Genomic DNA, 18,139 nt, shown 5'->3' on the forward strand with positions numbered 1-18,139 from the left:
TGTCTATAACCCCACCACCCTCTCCCTACCCCCTGCCCCTGGCAACCCTCAGTTTGTTTTGTGAGATTAAGAGTCTCTTATGGTTTGTCTCCCTCCCGATCCCATCTTGTTTCATTTGTTCTTTTCCTACCCTCCAAAGCCCCCATGTTGCATCTCCACTTCCTCATATCAGGGAGATCATATGATGATAGTTGTCTTTCTCCCATTGACTTATTTCGCTAAGCATGATACCCTCTAGTTCCAAGGGACTGTTTTTCTTGACTGTGTTTCTAAAGCTTCTTTGGCAAATAGTCCTCACTTACACGTGGAGCCAAATGAATAATAGAAGAACAAAAGGAAAAATACGTTGAAGGCAGGAATCCCGTATGACATTCGTAAGCCTCTTTCTGCCTTCTGAATTGCTGGAGGAACTGTCAGAGTCCCCGCTGACTGTATTCACCTGCATGTCAAGATGAATCCGAGAGCTGTGTGTCAGGGAGAACTTTCACTGTAGTGCATCAGGCCTAATGCTACATGGATGGATGGTGGTAGAGACACTCCGCCGCCCAGTGCTCATTCACTCCTTGCTCCAATCACCGGGAAATTTACCTGCTGCCTCTTTATGGGACAGCTGGTCGGCCCGTGGAACTGATCTCCTTCCCAGGGGCCTAGATGCTATCCTTCTTTGACGCTCAAGGGCTGTTCTCTTTTGGGACTTTGCAGAGAGGCTGGTACCAGACAGAAAATGAGTACTACTTGCTGCAGTTCACGCTGACCGTGCGCTGTCTGTATTACACCAGCTTCAGCCTGGAGTTCTGCTGGCAAGAGGTGCCCTGTGGGAGCAGCTTCTACTCCTTTCCCTGGCTGGTGGCTTATGTCTTCTACTACCCCGTCTTCCACAACGGGCCCATCCTCAGCTTCCCGGAGTTCATCGCCAAGGTAGGGCCCCCTGGGGACTGGGCTGATATTCTGTAGATCAAACCTCTGCTTTTATTGGTCATGGCCATCCAGGAGACACCTGAGGCTCTGCATTCCGGGGTGGGGGGCTCACAGATTGAAAATACATGATTGTCGTGACTGCTTACATAGTAAATGAAATACTTAGGGGGAGTATGTATTTGAAATGAAGGTCGACTTGTCTCTTGGGCCTGTTGGGTCAAGAAACCCTCCCCCTCCCCTGACTCTTCAGTGGTCTCTGGCAACCAGGATTAGTAACTGGGCACAGCAGGGAACTTAAGAGTGGATAGCCACTGCTGGGAGGTCCCGGGGAAAGAAAAAATTGGATTCTAATGGTATTACTTGGAAAAGTGGAAAGGAAACTGTCTAAGCTGTTGGTTGGCAAATACCATGTTGTCTTTTATTGTCACAAACTGCTAATGAAATAACTCTGTCATTGCCTGGGAACTGCTCAGGGTGACGAAGTAAGACAGCAGAGTGGAGTTAGAGTTGGACAGTAGTGGTGTGTTTTGGGCTCCCAGTGCCTGATTCTGCCCAGGACCCAGCTTCCCTGCAGCCTTGTCTGAACCTCCTGTCAAGCTGCCTTCGTCATTCCCACCTCCTTCTCCCTCCTACTTAGAATTTTCCTTCTCATGCTGCAGCCAGCCTAATGGAACATGTTTAGGAAGTCAATTAAGGCTTAGTAATCGATCATACCTAAAAGCTACGTTTCTTGAGGGACAGTTCTACCTCCCACCACAAAAACAAAACAGTCTCAATGGAGGTGGGAATAACAATGCAGGTGCAGGGGCGCCTGGGTGGCTCACTGGGTTAAGCTGCTGCCTTCGGCTCGGGTCATGATCTCAGGGTCCTGGGATCGAGTCCCGCGTCCGGCTCTCTGCTCAGCGGGGAGCCTGCTTCCTCCTCTCTGCCTGCCTCTCTGCCTACTTGTGATCTTTCTCTGTCAAATAAATAAAATCTTAAAAAAACAAAACAAAACAATGCAGGTGCACACACGTATGTGCACACACAGCACAGCCTATGTGCACACAGAACATAGCACATGCCTGTGCACAGTGCACACGTGCACACACACGCACAAACACACACACACATACATACACATGCCTGGGATGAGTTCCAAGTGCAGAGCCAGCAGTACTGATATGTATTTCCAAAGTGCAATGTGGAAGATGCTCCCTGGAAAAGTAACAGCGTTCTTAGAAATCCCATGTTCTGTCTTAAAAATCCCACACAGGTTTTCATTATACTCAAAAGTGTATTTCATTATACATTTTTATATTGTGTATTTATCTATACATTATACACTTGTATATTTCATATACACATAACAATAATGTGCAGCTTAAGAATTGCCAATTAAATTATTTAACTCTTTTATCCTCCATAAATCTTCAAGTGAAATTGATATTCTAGGCAGATATGTGTTTAGCATATGGTTTCTCATACCTCGGTTTGGGTTACATATGATCATTCTTCTGTCTGAAGTAACTTGAAGTTTATGTTTGAAAATTATTGTTTAAAATTATTGTGTGAAAGACAGGTGGTTAGCCATGGTAGCTGATGTTCTCATAGTGTGGCCTTAGGAGCAGCAGCAGCAGGATCATCTGGGAACTTGTTAGAAATGCAAATTCTTGGGCACCCACCTCAGATCTGGTTCAGACACTCTGGGGTGGGGCCCAGCAATTGATTTTAATAGGCCTTCCAGGTGATTCTGCTGCCGGCTCAAGGTTGAGAACCACAGTTCTGAGTTCCCTGGCAGAGTTGGGGGCTGGAGGCTGGGGGTGACCAGGTTTCTTCCTGTAGGGACTCAGGTGTGGAGACGCTGGTTGCAGCTGTATCTTACCCCTCTCTTTTTCACTCCTTTCAAAATGGGAGCACTTGCTAAAAGCGTAGAACTCACAAGGCAAATTGGAACCTTTCTCTGTGGGCTGGGAAGATTCATAGGAAAGTCAGTCTAGAAAAGGCCAAATGTTTAGTACACTGCAGGGCAAATAAAGACAGCTGTTAGGGTTCTGCAGGTATAGACGGTCCTAATGGGGCACTGACCCCCATGAGAAAAATGGGTCTTAAAGGGGAGGAGCGATTAGCTAGGAAGATAAGCTGGTGGTGAAAGAATTACTTCTTGGAGGCCATGAAGGAAGAGGCTGCTAGGAGGGGAAGAAAGCCAGCTGGAAGAGCTTATAAGCACATTTCCTCTGAACGAGTGTGTGAGTGAATGAATGAATGTAACATGAAGTGACAATACTGACATTCACAGTTACTAGGTTGTCAGATCAAGGAGAGCCCCAGAATGAGACTCTGCCACCAGGGGGCAGCAGAGCCCCACCATGGAAAACAACCAGAAGGCCAAACTGGTTGATAAAATGAAGCACGCTGTGGGAAAAATGTGTCTTTCACCCAAGTTTTTTAGTATGTAAATAGCATCCACAAGATAAGCACAGAAGAGGTGTCCTCTGTGAAGTAAGGCATGTGAAATTTGCACGTTGATCATGAGCAGGTATGAATTTGCCTGTTAAAAGGCCGCAGTGCCTTAGCTTGAAGGCCATCTCAGACAGCATTTGGAGTTTGAGGAACATGTGCCCCGTGTTTATTTTATTTATTTATTTATTTATTTATTTATTTATTTATTTATTTGACAGACAGAGATCACAAGTAGGCAGAGAGGCAGGCAGAGAGAGGAGGAAGCAGGCTCCTCGGTGAGCAGAGAGCCCGATGCAGGGCTTGATCCCAGGACCCTGGGATTATGACCTGAGCTGAAGGCAGAGGTTTTAACCCACTGAGCCACCCAGGCGCCCTGCCCCATTTATTTTTCTCCCGTGGTCTGTGGAACTCAGAAACTCTAGTCCCGTGTTCTGTGGACTCAGCTAGGCCTGATGCTAGAGGACAGGCAGGCTGGGGGCAGTTTTAATCAGCAGAGGCACTTACACACAAGGCTTGTTTATTCGCTTAGCCTAGAGCCTGGGGCCCCCACTTTTTCCTCTGAGCAGGCTGAATTGTGCAGCGGGGGCTGGTGTGGAGGAGGACGGTGAAGCAGAGTGTTGTAGACCAGGGGGCTTTTCCTCACTGAGGGCTGTGCTCCCACCCCCAGTGGAAAAGCCAGTGCTCACAGTTATCTTGCCTGGTGGCTAAGGGCAAAGGCCCTGGAGCCCAACCCTGTTGTCAGGGTTTGAATTCCTGCTGTGTTCTGGCTTGAGAGCGTTTGGTGAATTACTTACCTTATTATCATTTTTTTTTTAAAGATTTTATTTATTTATTTGACAGACAGAGATCACAAGTAGGCAGAGAGGCAGGCAGAGAGAGAGAGAGGAGGAAGCGGGCTTCCTGCTGAGCAGAGAGCCCGACTCGGGGCTCGATCCCAAGACCCTGGGATCATGACCCGAGCCGAAGGCAGAGGCTTTAACACACTGAGCCACTCAGGCACCCCTCTTGTTCTTGTTGTTGTGTTGTTTTGTTTTGTTTTAAGCAGAGTGATAAAAGATCCTTGGATTTCAATCCATTGTTTGAACTGAGAATTTAGGAATTTGGGCCTGTCATTCTTTTCTTACTCTCCTATTAAAGCTCCCTGTGGGAGTTGGAAGCAAACAGCCTGCATTACGTTCCTTGAATTAAAGGATACCATGCTCTTTTTTAAAAAAATATTTTATTTATTTATTTGACAGAGAGAGAAATCACAAGCAGGCAGAGAGGCAGGCAGAGAGAGAGGAGGAAGCAGGCTCCCCGCTGACCAGAGAGCCCGATGTGGGGCTCGATCCCAGGACCCTGAGATGATGACCTGAGCGAAGGCAGAGGCTTTAACCCACTGAGCCAGCAAGGCGCCGCTACTTAACTTATTTGTGACTCTTGTTACCTTATCAGTGAAATGGGAAGAGTAATAGTACCTCCAGTCACAGGATTGTATGGGGATTAAGTGATTTCCTAAAGGTACCGTAGCTTCACATGTAAATGCTGTGAGGTGTTAATGATTACTGCTACTGTTGTTTGCCGGAAGCCGCTGGCAATTCTGGGGAAGCTGTTGGAGGAGGTCATGAGGCTCTGACTGCTGGTTGACCCACAAGCTGAACCCAGGCAATCAGAGGCTCCTCATGCCTTCCCGTCCTTAGAGTGTGCTTTCCACCTGCTGTTCCCCACTAGGAGCTATTTCAAGGACACAGACTTGAGAGAGTAAGGTATCACTGAGAACCTCTGGCCTGAATATGTGATTGAACCCAGTTAAGGCCTCTATATAAACTTTTAAGATTGGGTAGGCGGGGGTGAGGATTTGCAGCTACTCGAGACCCGCCTTGTGTGTAAGTTCCTCTACCCCTTACACCTGCCACCTACCAATCCGGAGCGCTCTGCATCTTCGTTTTCTCCCTGCCCTCCCCACAGAGGGGCCAGTTTCTGATTTTACCCTAGGAAGCTCCCGAGGTTGTGAACTAACATAGCTTTAGGCCAGAACCAAGACCCAGGGTGTCCCATCACATGAGTGGGCACGGCAGCACGGGATCCTGGGCAGTGGCCATTCTTGGCCTTAGAAGGGGCCAGTGTATCAATTCTGTCTCTTCAGGAGAAAGAAGCAGGTGGTCGCTGCAGGTGCCGGGGTAGGCCCAGCCCTTAAGCGTCTAGGGTCGGTAAGAGGTGGGCAGGCAGGCCAAGCCCCAGATATGCCGCTCAGGGTTTGGGGCAGGCTCTGGCTCTGGAGACCACTTGGAATAATACAGACTGTAATTCATAACAGCCACTGGGCCCCTGCTCCAAGCCAGACTTGGTACGTGCGAACTCCTTCATCCTTATAGCCGCTGGACAAGAGGGGCACTCTTGTTACCGCCACGTCGCAGATGGTGACACAGGGACAAAGAGAGGCTAATTGAATGCAGATCAGGGTGGAAGGCGGCCAGCCCTACAGGAGTCAGAGGACGTGGTGTCACCCGGTGGATGTCTGGGTCTGAAGGCTCAAGCTGGCTGGGGCAGGTCCCCGTCCTGTGGCAGCTGCTTTTGGCTACCAGATCCCACTGCTGTAGTCTGGATGCCTGGGGAGGGAGAGAGGAGGGCTCACTGCAGAAGGCTTTGTTGGGAGTAGGGTAGGGTCTGTGACCATGGGTTGGAGAGCTGTTCCTCCATCACAAAGGATAAGACTCCTGGCTGTGGTGCCCTTGACCCAAGTGCAGAGGTGGGAGCCGAGTTGGCACAGTCGAACCCTGGCTCCAGGGAAGACTTTGGCTGGTGCTCTTAAGCATCTGTATTATTAGTGTGTGAAGGAAAAGAACCTTTCATCTTTGAGAACTGTCATCTTTTGTCATCAGACTGTCTTTGAAAGACTTCGACATTCCTTTTTATGCAATTTGCATGAAATGAGGTTTTGAAATATAATGTGTTTTAAAATGCATTTTGCAGATGAGTTAATGTGTATTTTTTAGTACAGGCTTAACTAAAAATTCCCACTGATGGCAGTTTGCAGGGGTCTGAAGGTTGGCACTCCCTGAGTTTGAGATCTTGCAAATGAAATGCTTGCATGCAGACAGTAGAGCAACCCTGCTCATTAGGTGAGCTGTGTATGGCATATCTTTTCTTTCTGCTAGATCGACAAGGGACAAATGCTGAATTTTTTTTAAATTAAAGGGAGTCAACTAGATTGAAGGTGTAAATGGACTGAATCATATGAATTGAATTGAAGGTATAAATGGACTGAATCGTATGACTTTAAAGAAAGATGAATAACCATTTTTTAAAGTACAAGCTAATAGAATAAAAAACTGGATTGTTTTCCTTCTACTGTATTCACTTGTATGATTAAGGAAGACAGTTCTGTTCCTCTGAATGAGGAGGCATCCAGCATCAAAAAGGGGGCATTGCAGTGAAAAGTCCAGCCCTTCTGGTCCAATGGTGACACATAATTATACCTTATTAAACTGGGTAGGGAAGTTTTGCCCTGGGGAGAGTAGATAAGCCATTATTGGGAAGCCAGTCAGCCACAAAATGCACCTCGTGTTTTTCCTTAATTACAGATATTTGTGTCATTTTAGACTGCACATTGTTTGGGGAGGCTAAGGCAGGCCTCTGAACTGAACTTGAATGGCAATTGCCTGGAGCTAAGAGGTGACTGGGTAGACATGTTTTCCTGATTGCCTGGTGGGGCTCCCCTCCCGTCCAGCTGCTTCTCCGCTCTTGGGGCTGGGACTGCACACTCAGTGATGCTCTGAGGCCTCAGGTGCAGGTCTGGTCTTCAGGGGACCTGAGCTTGGGGTGGGCTTGTGCTTGGGCTCACGTGCCTTGTGCAGATTTGCTTATTTAGAAACTGGAGACATTCTGTTGTGTGAAGATTGTGTTCTGTCCATATTGCTTCTGAGGCCGTTATCCCGTTCGGCTGGGGGCTTGCTTCCCTCCAGGAGTGTGGCACCAGGAAAGGGCCACCTGTGGTCTGGAATGGTTTACATGCCTCTTCATGTCTTAGCTGAGCTGACGGCCTTGGTGAGAACTCTTCCGGTCCCCACAGACCAATCAATGGACACTGTGTTCATAATTGTTTCCTCATATGTTGATGGCCATGAGGTCAAAATGAATTTGCTTTAGAGAGCTGGAGAGAATGAACAAAGAGGACCTCAGTAGAGAGGTAAGAAAATCAACCAGTGAGGTGGGAAGTCGAGGAGAAATAAAGATGGGTCCATTGTAGGAGAACAAGCAGAATACTTACCCTTAGAGGACGCCGGGCTGCCCAGGCGAGATCCTGAAGCTTGATACTTTTTAGAAGAGTGAAGAAGTAGAGGACCTTGCCTCATCCATAGAGAGAACCCGAGTCTTCACAGTATCTTGACATTCCGGTACTTTCCCCTTATTACAATAATAACCAATTGTCAAAAGCAATCTAAAAATCTTACCAAAAAAATACAATCATTGTTGCCATTTTGGTGTGTATCTTTCCAGGCTCCCATTATTTACGCACACTAAACAAAGTAGTTTTCATGGCTACATAGTATTGAGGTGGACTGTGCATTTGACCAGCCTCCTCCTGCTGGACATTCGGGTTCTTTCCTTTTCTTCTCAATTCAGTAACAGACGTGGTGGTTGGGCGGGTAGACGTCTCTGCCTGGAGGCGTTACCCGTCCGTTGGCCTGCAGATCCACGGCTGCAGACGCTGTGCGGTCCTGCAGAGCGTGCGCACTTGTGGTGTACATTCTAAGGAAAACCACCCTCAGGTTATGCCTGGAAGGGGATGTGCATTGGGTCGTGTAGTTCAGCTGCGATTGCAGTTGGCTGTGATCTTTGTGGGTCTGCACAGACCTGATGTGCCCAGTCCTCTTCCAGGAAGACCCTTCCCAGATGACCTGGGAGATCCCTCCTAGCAGTTACCATTGCTTCTAACAAGGCAGCTTGGTAAGGCTGGGCAAAATACCTTGCGAAGGCCAGCTGTGGAAAGCAAACAGAAAGGAAATTCCTCTTGATCAATTTACATTACAAAAATATTAAGCCAACGAGCTTGCCTTGGTGTAGCTACCCACACAGATGGAAGAGGGAGCAAGCCATTATGCAGGTTATTGCGATGTCGCAGAGGCAGCCAGAATTTCTGAAGCTGGCGTCTTGTGCTGAGAGGACAGGTTGAGAAAGTGTAGAATGTGTGGTCAAAATGGAATAAAAATAAATCTCCTGGCATGAAGATTTCCCTCCCTCTCTGAGGGCAGTGCCTATCACCCCTGGCTGCAGCGGGACCCCTGCACCTCTGATGTTCAAGGCGTGTCTTTCCTGTTCGGGGAGCGTCTGCTGGAGCTGATTGTCAAAAGCTAAATCACGTCCATTTTTTCTGCCAGCAAATGTTTGCAGATTCAACTTCTTCATTTATGCATTGGTTTCACCTCTGCATTACAAGGCAGGCTTCTGTCTACTAAAATCTTGTCAGAGAAGGTCCCAGAACACTCATGTGCTCTCTCTTGTGTTTGCGCATTGGTCTAGTGGTGTACGGCTGAAACTGATTTCACACACATTTTATAAGGCGCTTATGCATTTCAGCATCTGTGTGTTTTAAACTGTTGTGCGTCCCTAAACAGCAGGCGGTGAGGCAAGACCCAGAACCCAGGTCCTCTGATCAGACTCGTTCTATGTTGTCCTTATGTGTTGAGTGAACTCTCAGTAATCTGTCTATGGCCATGAATAACCCAAACATCCTTCTCTCACCTTTGGTCTTTGGTTCTGAGCTGTGTCCTAATTCTGCCCTGTAGCTGGTAGTCTGGGATGCCATGAGGGAAGAATGTGAAGAAGACCCAGTAGGAGGCATATAAGCTACCGGATACTACCTACCAGTTAGCCAGTGCTTTTTATAGGCCAGGTGCTGTGCTTAGTACTTCAGAGAAGCTACCATATTTATTTTCACTTTACATATGAGGGAATCAATCCTCAGAGAGATGAAGTAACCTGCTCAGGATCACACAGCTGTGTGGTTTGTGCTGGAGTCTGATCCCCATTCTTACCACAAAGTCCACATCCCTAAACTGTCACGCTGCACTGTGTGCTGAGCAGGAGACTTGTCCCGCATACTGTCCCTGTTTGTGTTCATTCTGCCTTGTTTCAAATACAACTGCAGGTAAGACGACACACCCCCGTCGGATTTTTCCCTTGTTCTCAGGCTCTGTCTCATTCTCCTATGACCCCTCCTGACTTGGCTCTACTTTTACCATTTTTCCATTGTGAGTGGGTGATGGATGAAGACAGGGTGACACCTGAGCCCAAAGAGACTCCAAGGTCCTGAGGGAGAGTACGTCAGATACTGCCCTCTACGCTGGTGTTTGCAGCGCTGTTGCTGGGGTGAAGGGCTGCAGAACCCCTCCTGGTTCCTGGCACGAGGCTAGCTCGTTGATCCCACCCATGCTCGGGGGTGACTTTTTCACCCAAGAACAATGCATAATTAATTCAGCCCTGTTTTGGTAGATAGAACACTCATGTTTGTGAGAAGGACGCTGGGAATACTGTCTAGGGGACTCTTAGGAAGACTGGAAAAATGAAGGCACAATCTAATGACTTCTTTTGTTTCTACTTTAGATGCAGCAGCAAGAGTACTGCTCGCTGAAGTCCAACCTTTCCGCCTTTGCTGTGGGGCTGGGTCGCCTCCTCTGCTATTGGTGGCTGGCCGAGCTGATGGTTCACCTCATGTACATGCACGCCATCTACAGCAGTGCCTCCCTCTTGAGGGCTGTCTCTTGTTGGACCTTAGGTAATGCTGGCGGTCACTGTCGGTAGAACAAGCAGCAGGAGGTAGCTTCAGCCTGAGGCTGGACCGGGGTAGACAGGGCGTGGCTGCCTTGAGCAAACCCTCCCCCCCCCCCCCAACACCTTGTTCCTCTCGTGGCCCAGGTGATGCCTGGGATGGGGCTGATGGCTCTGAGGGAGGTTAGTAGGAAGCCCTTTTCATAATGGAATCCTCCTAAGCTTGGCAGGGAGCGGCGAGGGGGGTGGGGGTCTGCACCTTTGTGGTGCCCACTTGACTGGAGACAGCAGGAGACATGGCGGGGGGCAGCCTTTGAGGGCCTGCAAAGAGGTGATGCTCCAGGACTGAGTTATTTTGTGGTATTGGTTGTGGTTCTTGCGTTTGATGCTAAAGAGAAGAATATGCGTTTTAGAGTGGGACAGACGTGGGTTTGACTCTCAGCTCCACCAACCCCTGGCGGGCGGCCTGTGGCTGCTTACCAGCTATTCTGCATCTCCGTCCTGTGAGATGAGCAGACTTGCTTTTGCAGGGTTGGCTTGAGGGTTAAATGGAAGCAGGGGGGTGAAGGGCTGGGCTTACAGACTCCCGAGGAGGGAATAAATGGTGTGTGCCTGTGTGTGTCCCTCTGTTGTCCCACCCCCTTGCTGGTCTGTGCATTTCCTTTATCTGCAGTGGGTGAGACAGAAGTCCTCTCCTAAGCAGGACAGTCTCCAGGATAGGACTTACCACAACTCTTCATTTCTCTGGCCCAAATTGCAGAGACTATGCCCCTTTCTGAACTAAAGCTCCTCGCTTCCTTGTTTGCTCTCCTTTTAAGAACTCCTGTGGTAGCTGATTTCAGCCCTGTGGTCTGACCTCCAGCCTGTAGCTCCCATGGGAAATGTGTGATCTTCCGACCAGATTAAGCTGCTCCCTATGGAGGGCAAGAGTACAAGCCAGACTCCTTATCTGTTCGGTGAATTACAGATTTTTTTTTTTTTAAAGTCATGATTGTCCTTGGTGTATCACACAGGCTTAATCAGAAGGTTTTCAAGGAAGATACCTTTTGGGATTGGAAAAATACTGAGTTGTTTTAATTAGAGCCTCTTTTTACCCCAAACAAATCTTTTTTTTATAGTTGGGGGGACAAGTTTTTAATGATATGTTTAGACAAATAGAATAGGAGGAAACGATGACATGCTAAATCAGATCCCAGCTGTACTGCTTCCAAATTAAGAGACCATTAGTTTGAGTGATTTTAACTATGAATAACAATAAGCATCACTCAAAATGGGGTTCAAACTGTAGGGAAAAACTGTTATCTTCTGAGGTTATCAGCAGGGTGGTAAATCTGGTGACTCAGAAAAATCATCAGTGATCCATTTGGGGATCTGTCACTCCACTTTAGAATCTTGAGGTGCCTGGATGGCTCAGTGGTTAAGCGTCTGTCTGCCTTTGGCTCAGGTCATGATCCCAGGGTCCTGGGATCAAGCCCCTCAGTGGGCTCCCTGCTTGGTAGGAAGCCTGCTTCTCCCTCTGCCATTCCTGCTTGTGTTCTTCTCTCTCTGTGTCTTTCTGTCAAATAAATAAATAAAATCTTAAAAAAAAAAAAAAAGAATTAACCAGAATCCTAGAAGCCTTTTGTTTATAGTGACAACCCATCACCTATCACCTGCTCCTGAGTTTTGGTTTTGTCATTCCCATTTTTTTATCTTAAAAACAAAAACAAAAACAAAACCTTTCTTTTTAGAGCAGTTCTAGGTTTACAGAGGAATGAAGAGGAACCTGTAGGCATAGTGGCCCCCACTAGCAATATCCCCACGAGGGCAGTGCATTTGTCATAACTGATGAACCTAGGTCAACCCATCATTATCACCTGAAGTCCATCATTTACATTAGTGTTTACTCTTCGTGTTTGTTGTACAGTGTGTGGCTTCTGACAGATGTGGAACGACATGTACCCACCACTGCAATGTCATAGAGAGTTTCATAGCCCTGCAGTTCCTCAGTGCTCTCTCTGTTCATCCCTCCTTCCCCTCTCACCCCTGGAGCTGTTGATCTGTTCACCATCTTCATAGTTTTGCCTTTTCCAGCATGTCATTTAATTGAAATCACACAGTATGTAGCTTTTCCGGGTTGACCTCTTTTACTTAGTACTATTGTGCATTCAAGGTTCCTCCACATCTTTTCATGGCTTCATAGCTCATTTACTTTTAGTGCTGAATGATCCACTGTCTAGAATGCACCACAGTTTGCCCCCTGAAAGACATCTTAGTTGCTTCTAGGTTTTACAATCATGAATAAAGATGCTACAAACATCTGTGTGCAGGTTTTTGTGTGGATAGGAGTTTAAACTCTGAATAGATACTAAGGAGTGCAATTGCTGGATTGGATGGTAAGAGTATGTTTATTTTTGTAAAAAAACTGCCCTATTATTTTCCAAAGTGGCTATATCATTTTGCATTCCCACCAGTAATGAGCGATTTCCTGTTGCTCCACATTCTGGTCCGCATTTAGTGTTGTCACTGTTTTGGATTTTGTCTCCTGTAATAGGTAGAGAGTAGTATCTCCTTGTAATTTGCAATTCTCTAGTGACAATTTGGAGCATTTTTTCATATGCTTATTTGCCATCGACATATCTTTTCATGCTGTTTGTTCAGGTCTTTTGCCCATTTTTAAGTTAGGTTTTTCCATTTTATTACTATTTAAGTTTCAATGGTTCTTTTTGTGTATTTTAGATAATAGGCCTTTATCAAATGTATCTTTTGCATATAGTTTAGGTAATAGGCCTTTGTGTATTTTAGATAATAGGCCTTTATCAAATGTATCTTTTGCATATATTTTCTCCTAGTCTGTGGCTTGTCTTCTCATTCTATTGACAGTGTCTTTCACAGAACAAAAATTAAGAAATTGATAAGCAAGTACAGCTTATCCGTTCCTTCCATCATGGATTATGCCCTTGGTGTTACATCTAAACAGGCATTGCCACATCCACGGTCAGCTAGATTTTCTCCTACGTTGTCTTCCAGGAGTTTTATAGTGTTGTACTTTACAGTTAGATCTATACTCCATTTTCAGTTAACTTTTGGAAGGGTAAAAATCTGTGTCTAGTTTTGTTTTTTTTTTTTTTAACATGTGGATATCCAGTTGTTTCAGCACCATTTATTGAGACTATCTTTGCTCACATTGTATTGTATTTGCTCCTTTGTCAGAGATTGATGCTATTTCCAGGGTCTATTTCTGGGCAGTCTGTTCTGTTCTGTTGATCTTTTTGTTTATTTTTCCACAGTGTCACACTGTTTTGTTACTGTAGCTTTATACTAAGTCTTTAAGTCAGATAGTGTCAGTCTTCTGACTTCACTTTTCTCCTTTTATATTGTGTTTATTATTCTTTTACCTTTCCATGTAAACTTCAGAATCAGTTTATTCATATCCACAAAATAACTTGCTAGGATTTTGATTTGGATTATACTGAAGCTTTGGATTAATTAGGGTAGAACTGGTATCTTAACAATATTGAATCTGATCATGGGATACCTCTCCATTTAATTAGCTCTTCTTTGTTTCAACAGAATTTTATAGTTTTCCTTATGTTTAGCTTGTAGATATTTGTTAGATTATACCTAAATATTTATTTTTTGGTGCTAATGCATATAGTATTGTTTTTGATTTCAAAAGTTTTTTTAAAAAGACTTTTTATTTATTCATTTGAGAGACAGAACTCGAGCAAGAGCATGAGTGGTGGGGGGTTGGGTAGGGCCAGAGGGAGAGGGAGAAGCAGACTCCCTGCTGACCAGAGAACCTACCGTGGAGCTTGATCCCAGAACCCTGGGATCATGACCTGAGCTGAAGGCAAATGCTTAACCAAAGAAGCCACTGAGGTGCCCGTGTTTTTAATTTCAAGTTCCACATGTTCACTGATGGTGTATAGGAAGGTGACTGACTTTGGTCTGTTAAGCTTGTATCCTGCAACCTTGCTGCTACTGCTTATTAGTTCCAGGAAGTCTTGTTGTTGTCTTTGTTCACTCTGTAATTTGCAACATCGACAAATTATGTCATCTGCAAATAAAAATTTCCTCCTTCCCAAAGTGTATACCTTTTGTTTCATTTTCTTCTCTTATTGTATTAGCTAGGACTTCCAGTATGATATTGAAAAAGAGTGATCAGAGAGGACATGCTTGCCTTTTTCCTGATCTTAGTGGGAAAGCTTCTGGTTTCTCACCATTAAGTATGATGGTAGCTGTAGGTTTTTTGCAGATGCTTTTTATGAAGTTGAGGAAATTCCCCTCTATTCTTAGTTTGCTGAGAGTTTTTATCATGAATGGGTGTTGGATTTTGTCAAAGTATTTTTTTGTTTTTTGTTTTGTTTTTGTTTTTTTGCATATGTTGATATGATTATGTGTTTTTTTTCTTTTTTGGTCTGTGGATGTGATGGATTATGTTAATTGATTTTCAGATGTTGAACTAGCCTTGTATAGTTGGGATAAATCTTACTTGTCATGGTGTATAATTGTTTTTATAGATTCCTGGATTTCATTTGTTAACTCTTTTTATTACAATATTATTGACTATATTCCCTATGCTATACTTTACCTGTGACATATTTAGTAACTGATATTTTTGTACCTCTTGATCCCCTAATTTGCTAATATATCATTGAGGATTTGTGCATCTGTGTTCATTACAGATATTGGTCTATAGTTTTCTTGTAATGTTTTTGTCTGATTTTGGTGTTAGGATAATGCTGACCTCATAGAATGAGTTAGGAAGTGTTTCCTCTATTTCTATATTCTGGAAGAGATTATAGAGTATTGGTGTAATTTCTTCCTTAAATGTTTTCCTGTTTTGGAAGGTTATTAATCATTGCATCAATTTTTTTATAGGTATAAGCCTATTCATATTATCTATTCCTGTGTGAATTGGCAGATTTTATCTTTCAAGGAATTGGTTCTTTTTATCTAAGTTATCGAATTCGTGGGCACAGAGTTGTTCATATTATTCCTTTATTAACCTTTTGATCTTCATGGGTTCTGTAGTGATGTCCTTATTTTCATTCTTATATTAATAATATGAGAATTTCCTTTCTTTCTTAACCTAGCTAAGACTTACTGATTTTTAAAAATTTTTATTTTTTCAGTGTTCCAGGATTCATTGTTTATGTGCCACACCCAGTGCTCCATGCAATATGTGCCCTCCTTAATACCCACCACCAGGCTCACCCAACCCCCACCCCTACCCCTCCAAAACCCTCAGTTTGTTTCTCAGTGTTCACAGTCTCTCATTGTTTGTCTCCCCATCTCATTTCCCCCAACTCACTTCTCCTCTCCTTCTCCCAGTGTCCTCTGTGTTATCCCTTATGCTCCATAAGTAAGTGAAATAAGTCAAGCAGAGAGAGTCAATTATCATATGGTTACACTTAAACTTGTGGAGACTTACTGATTTTATTGATCTTTTCAAAGAAGCAGCTTTTGGTTTTGTTGTCATTTTTGTATTAATTTCCTATTTTTAATTTCATTGATGTTTGCTCTAATTTTTATTATTTCCTCTGCTTACTTTGTATTTAATTTGCTCTTCTTTTTCTAGTTTCCTTAGATGGATACTTAGATTATTAGTTGTAGATCTTTCTTCTCTTCTAATATATACCTTTAATGTTACAAATTTACCTCTAAACACTGTATTTGCTGCATGCCATAAATTTTGATAAGTTATATTTTCTTTTTTGTTTAGTTCAAAATATGTTTTAAGTTTTTTGATTTCTTCCATGTATTTGATATTCGATATTTTGAGATTTTCCCCAGCTATCTAGTATTGTTTTCTATTTTAGTTTCACTGTGGTCTAAGAGCAGACATTGTATGATTTCTGTTACTTTAAATTTGTTTAGGTATGTGTTAGGCCCAGAATGTGATCTATCTTGATGAGTGTTCCATGTGAGCTTGGGAAGAATTTTTATGTTGTTGTCATTGGATGAAGTAATCTATAGATATATGTTCTGTCCAGTTGACTGATGGTAATGTTAAGTTCACCTGTGTCCTTCCTGATTTTCTGCCTGCTGGATATGTCCATTTCTGAGACAGAGGTGTCAGAATCTCCAACTGTAAACATGGATTCATCTGTTTCTCTTTGCAGTTCTATCAGTTTTTGTGTCATGTATTTTGATCCTCTTTTATTAGGTGTATATACACATTAAGGGTTATTATATCTTCTTAAAGAAGTGACTCTTAGATCATTATCATTATATAATGCCCTTCTTTATCCCTGATAATTTTCTTCGCTTGTAGGTCTGATGTGTTTGAAAATTAACATAGTTCCTCCAGCTTTCTTTTGATTAATGTTAGCATGGTATATATTTCTCTGTTACTTTCCTTTAATCTTAATGTGTCTTTATATTTAGAGTGTGTTTCTTTAGACAATAAATATGTAGTTGGGTCTTTTTTTTTATTCATTCTGATAATCTTTGTATTTTAACTGGTGTAATTAGATCACTGACATTTAAAGTGATTACTGATATAATTAGACTCATATCTTCTATGTTTATATTCATTCCTCTTGTTTTCTGTTTGTTTTTTTTTTTTGTTGTTGTTGTTGTTCCTGTTTTTGTATTTCATTCTTTGTCTGCCTTTTGTGTTTTTATTTTTTAAAGATTTTATTTATTTATTTATTTGACAGAGAGAAATCACAAGTAGGCAGAGGCAAGCAGAGAGAGAGGAGGAAGTAGGCTCCCCACTGAGCAGGAAGCCCGATGCGGCTCGATCCCTGGGATCATGACCTGAGCGGAAGGCAGAGGCTTTAACCTAGGTGCCCCTGCCTTTTGTGGTTTTAATTGAAAATTTTTATTATTCCATTTTCTCTTTTTTTATAGAATATCAAATATACTTCTTTTTAAACATTTTTAGTAGTTGCCCTACAGTCTGTAGTATGCATATACAACTAATCTAAGACCAATTTCTGATAATACCATATTCACTTCATGCTAGCGCAAATACCTCACAACAAAATATTCTGAATTCCTCCTTTGCATCACTTGTGTGATTGGTGTCATTCATTTCCTGTGTATAAGGTGTAATAATAAATACATTGTTGCTTTTATTGTTTTGGACAGACTTTTATCTCTTAGATCAATTAATACGTTTTTATTTTACCTTCACTTATTCTATCTCTGATGCTTTTCCTTTTCTTTTTTTAATATTTTTATTTATTTTTTAAATTTCTTTTCAGTGTTCCAGAATTCATTGTTGCTTTTCCTTCTCTTAAGTGTAGGTCTGCGTTTCTGACTTATATTATTTTTCTTGTCTCTGAAGAACTTTTTAAACATTTTTGCAAGGCAAATCAGGCGGAAGCAAATCCCATTTTGTTGATCTGAGGAAGTCTTTATTTTTCATTCATTTCTGAAGGATCATTTTGCATGATGCAGAATTCTAGGTTGGTATTTGTTTCCCTCTCAACACTTTGAATATTATACTCTCTTCATGCTTGCTTGGTTTCTGAGGAGAAGCTGAGTGTCACTCTTACCTCGTTCCTCTATAGGTTAGGTTTCTCAACCCTCTCTGGCCTCTTTCAGTATTTTTTTCTTTAGTTTTGATTTTCTGCAGTTTGACTATGTTATGCCTACATGTAGTTTTGGGGGCATTTATTGTGTTTGGTTATTCTGGATCTTTGGTTTGGTGTTTGACTTTAATTTAGGAGGATATTTCTTAATCACCATTGCTTCAAATATTGCTTCTGTTCCTCTCTTTCTTTTTCTGGTTTCCCACTGCATGTATGTTATACCTTTTGTAGTTGTCTCATAGTTGTTGAGTGCTCTGTTCCATGTTTTCTTTGTTTCAGTCTTTCTTGTTGCTTTTCTGGTTTAGAAGTTTCTATTGACATATCCTCAAGCTCAGAGATTCTTTCCTCAGCTGTATCCAGTCTGCTAATATGCCCATCAGAGGCATTCTTCATTTCTGTTAGTGTTTTTGATCTCTGCCTTTTCTTTTTGATTCTTTCTTAGCATTTCCATCTCCCTGCTTACATTACCCATCTGTTCTTGCATACTGTGTACTTTTTCCACT

The 18,139-nt window shown here is 43.3% G+C and overlaps 1 protein-coding gene across 3 annotated transcripts in view; it reads left to right on the plus strand.

Annotated features, from left to right (window-relative positions):
* The window catches only part of HHAT (hedgehog acyltransferase), a 339,382-nt gene that overhangs the window by 80,343 nt on the left and 240,900 nt on the right, over nucleotides 1–18,139 (plus strand). For all 3 annotated transcript variants that reach the window (XM_032317189.1, XM_032317187.1, XM_032317188.1), the window contains exons 6-7: nucleotides 703–918; nucleotides 9,946–10,117. In XM_032317189.1, coding sequence (XP_032173080.1) covers nucleotides 703–918; nucleotides 9,946–10,117 — 388 coding nt within the window. The remainder of the gene's footprint in view (nucleotides 1–702; nucleotides 919–9,945; nucleotides 10,118–18,139) is intronic.

Source organism: Mustela erminea, chromosome 17 (assembly GCF_009829155.1).
Source record: "Mustela erminea isolate mMusErm1 chromosome 17, mMusErm1.Pri, whole genome shotgun sequence".
Taxonomy (NCBI): Eukaryota; Metazoa; Chordata; class Mammalia; order Carnivora; family Mustelidae; genus Mustela; species Mustela erminea.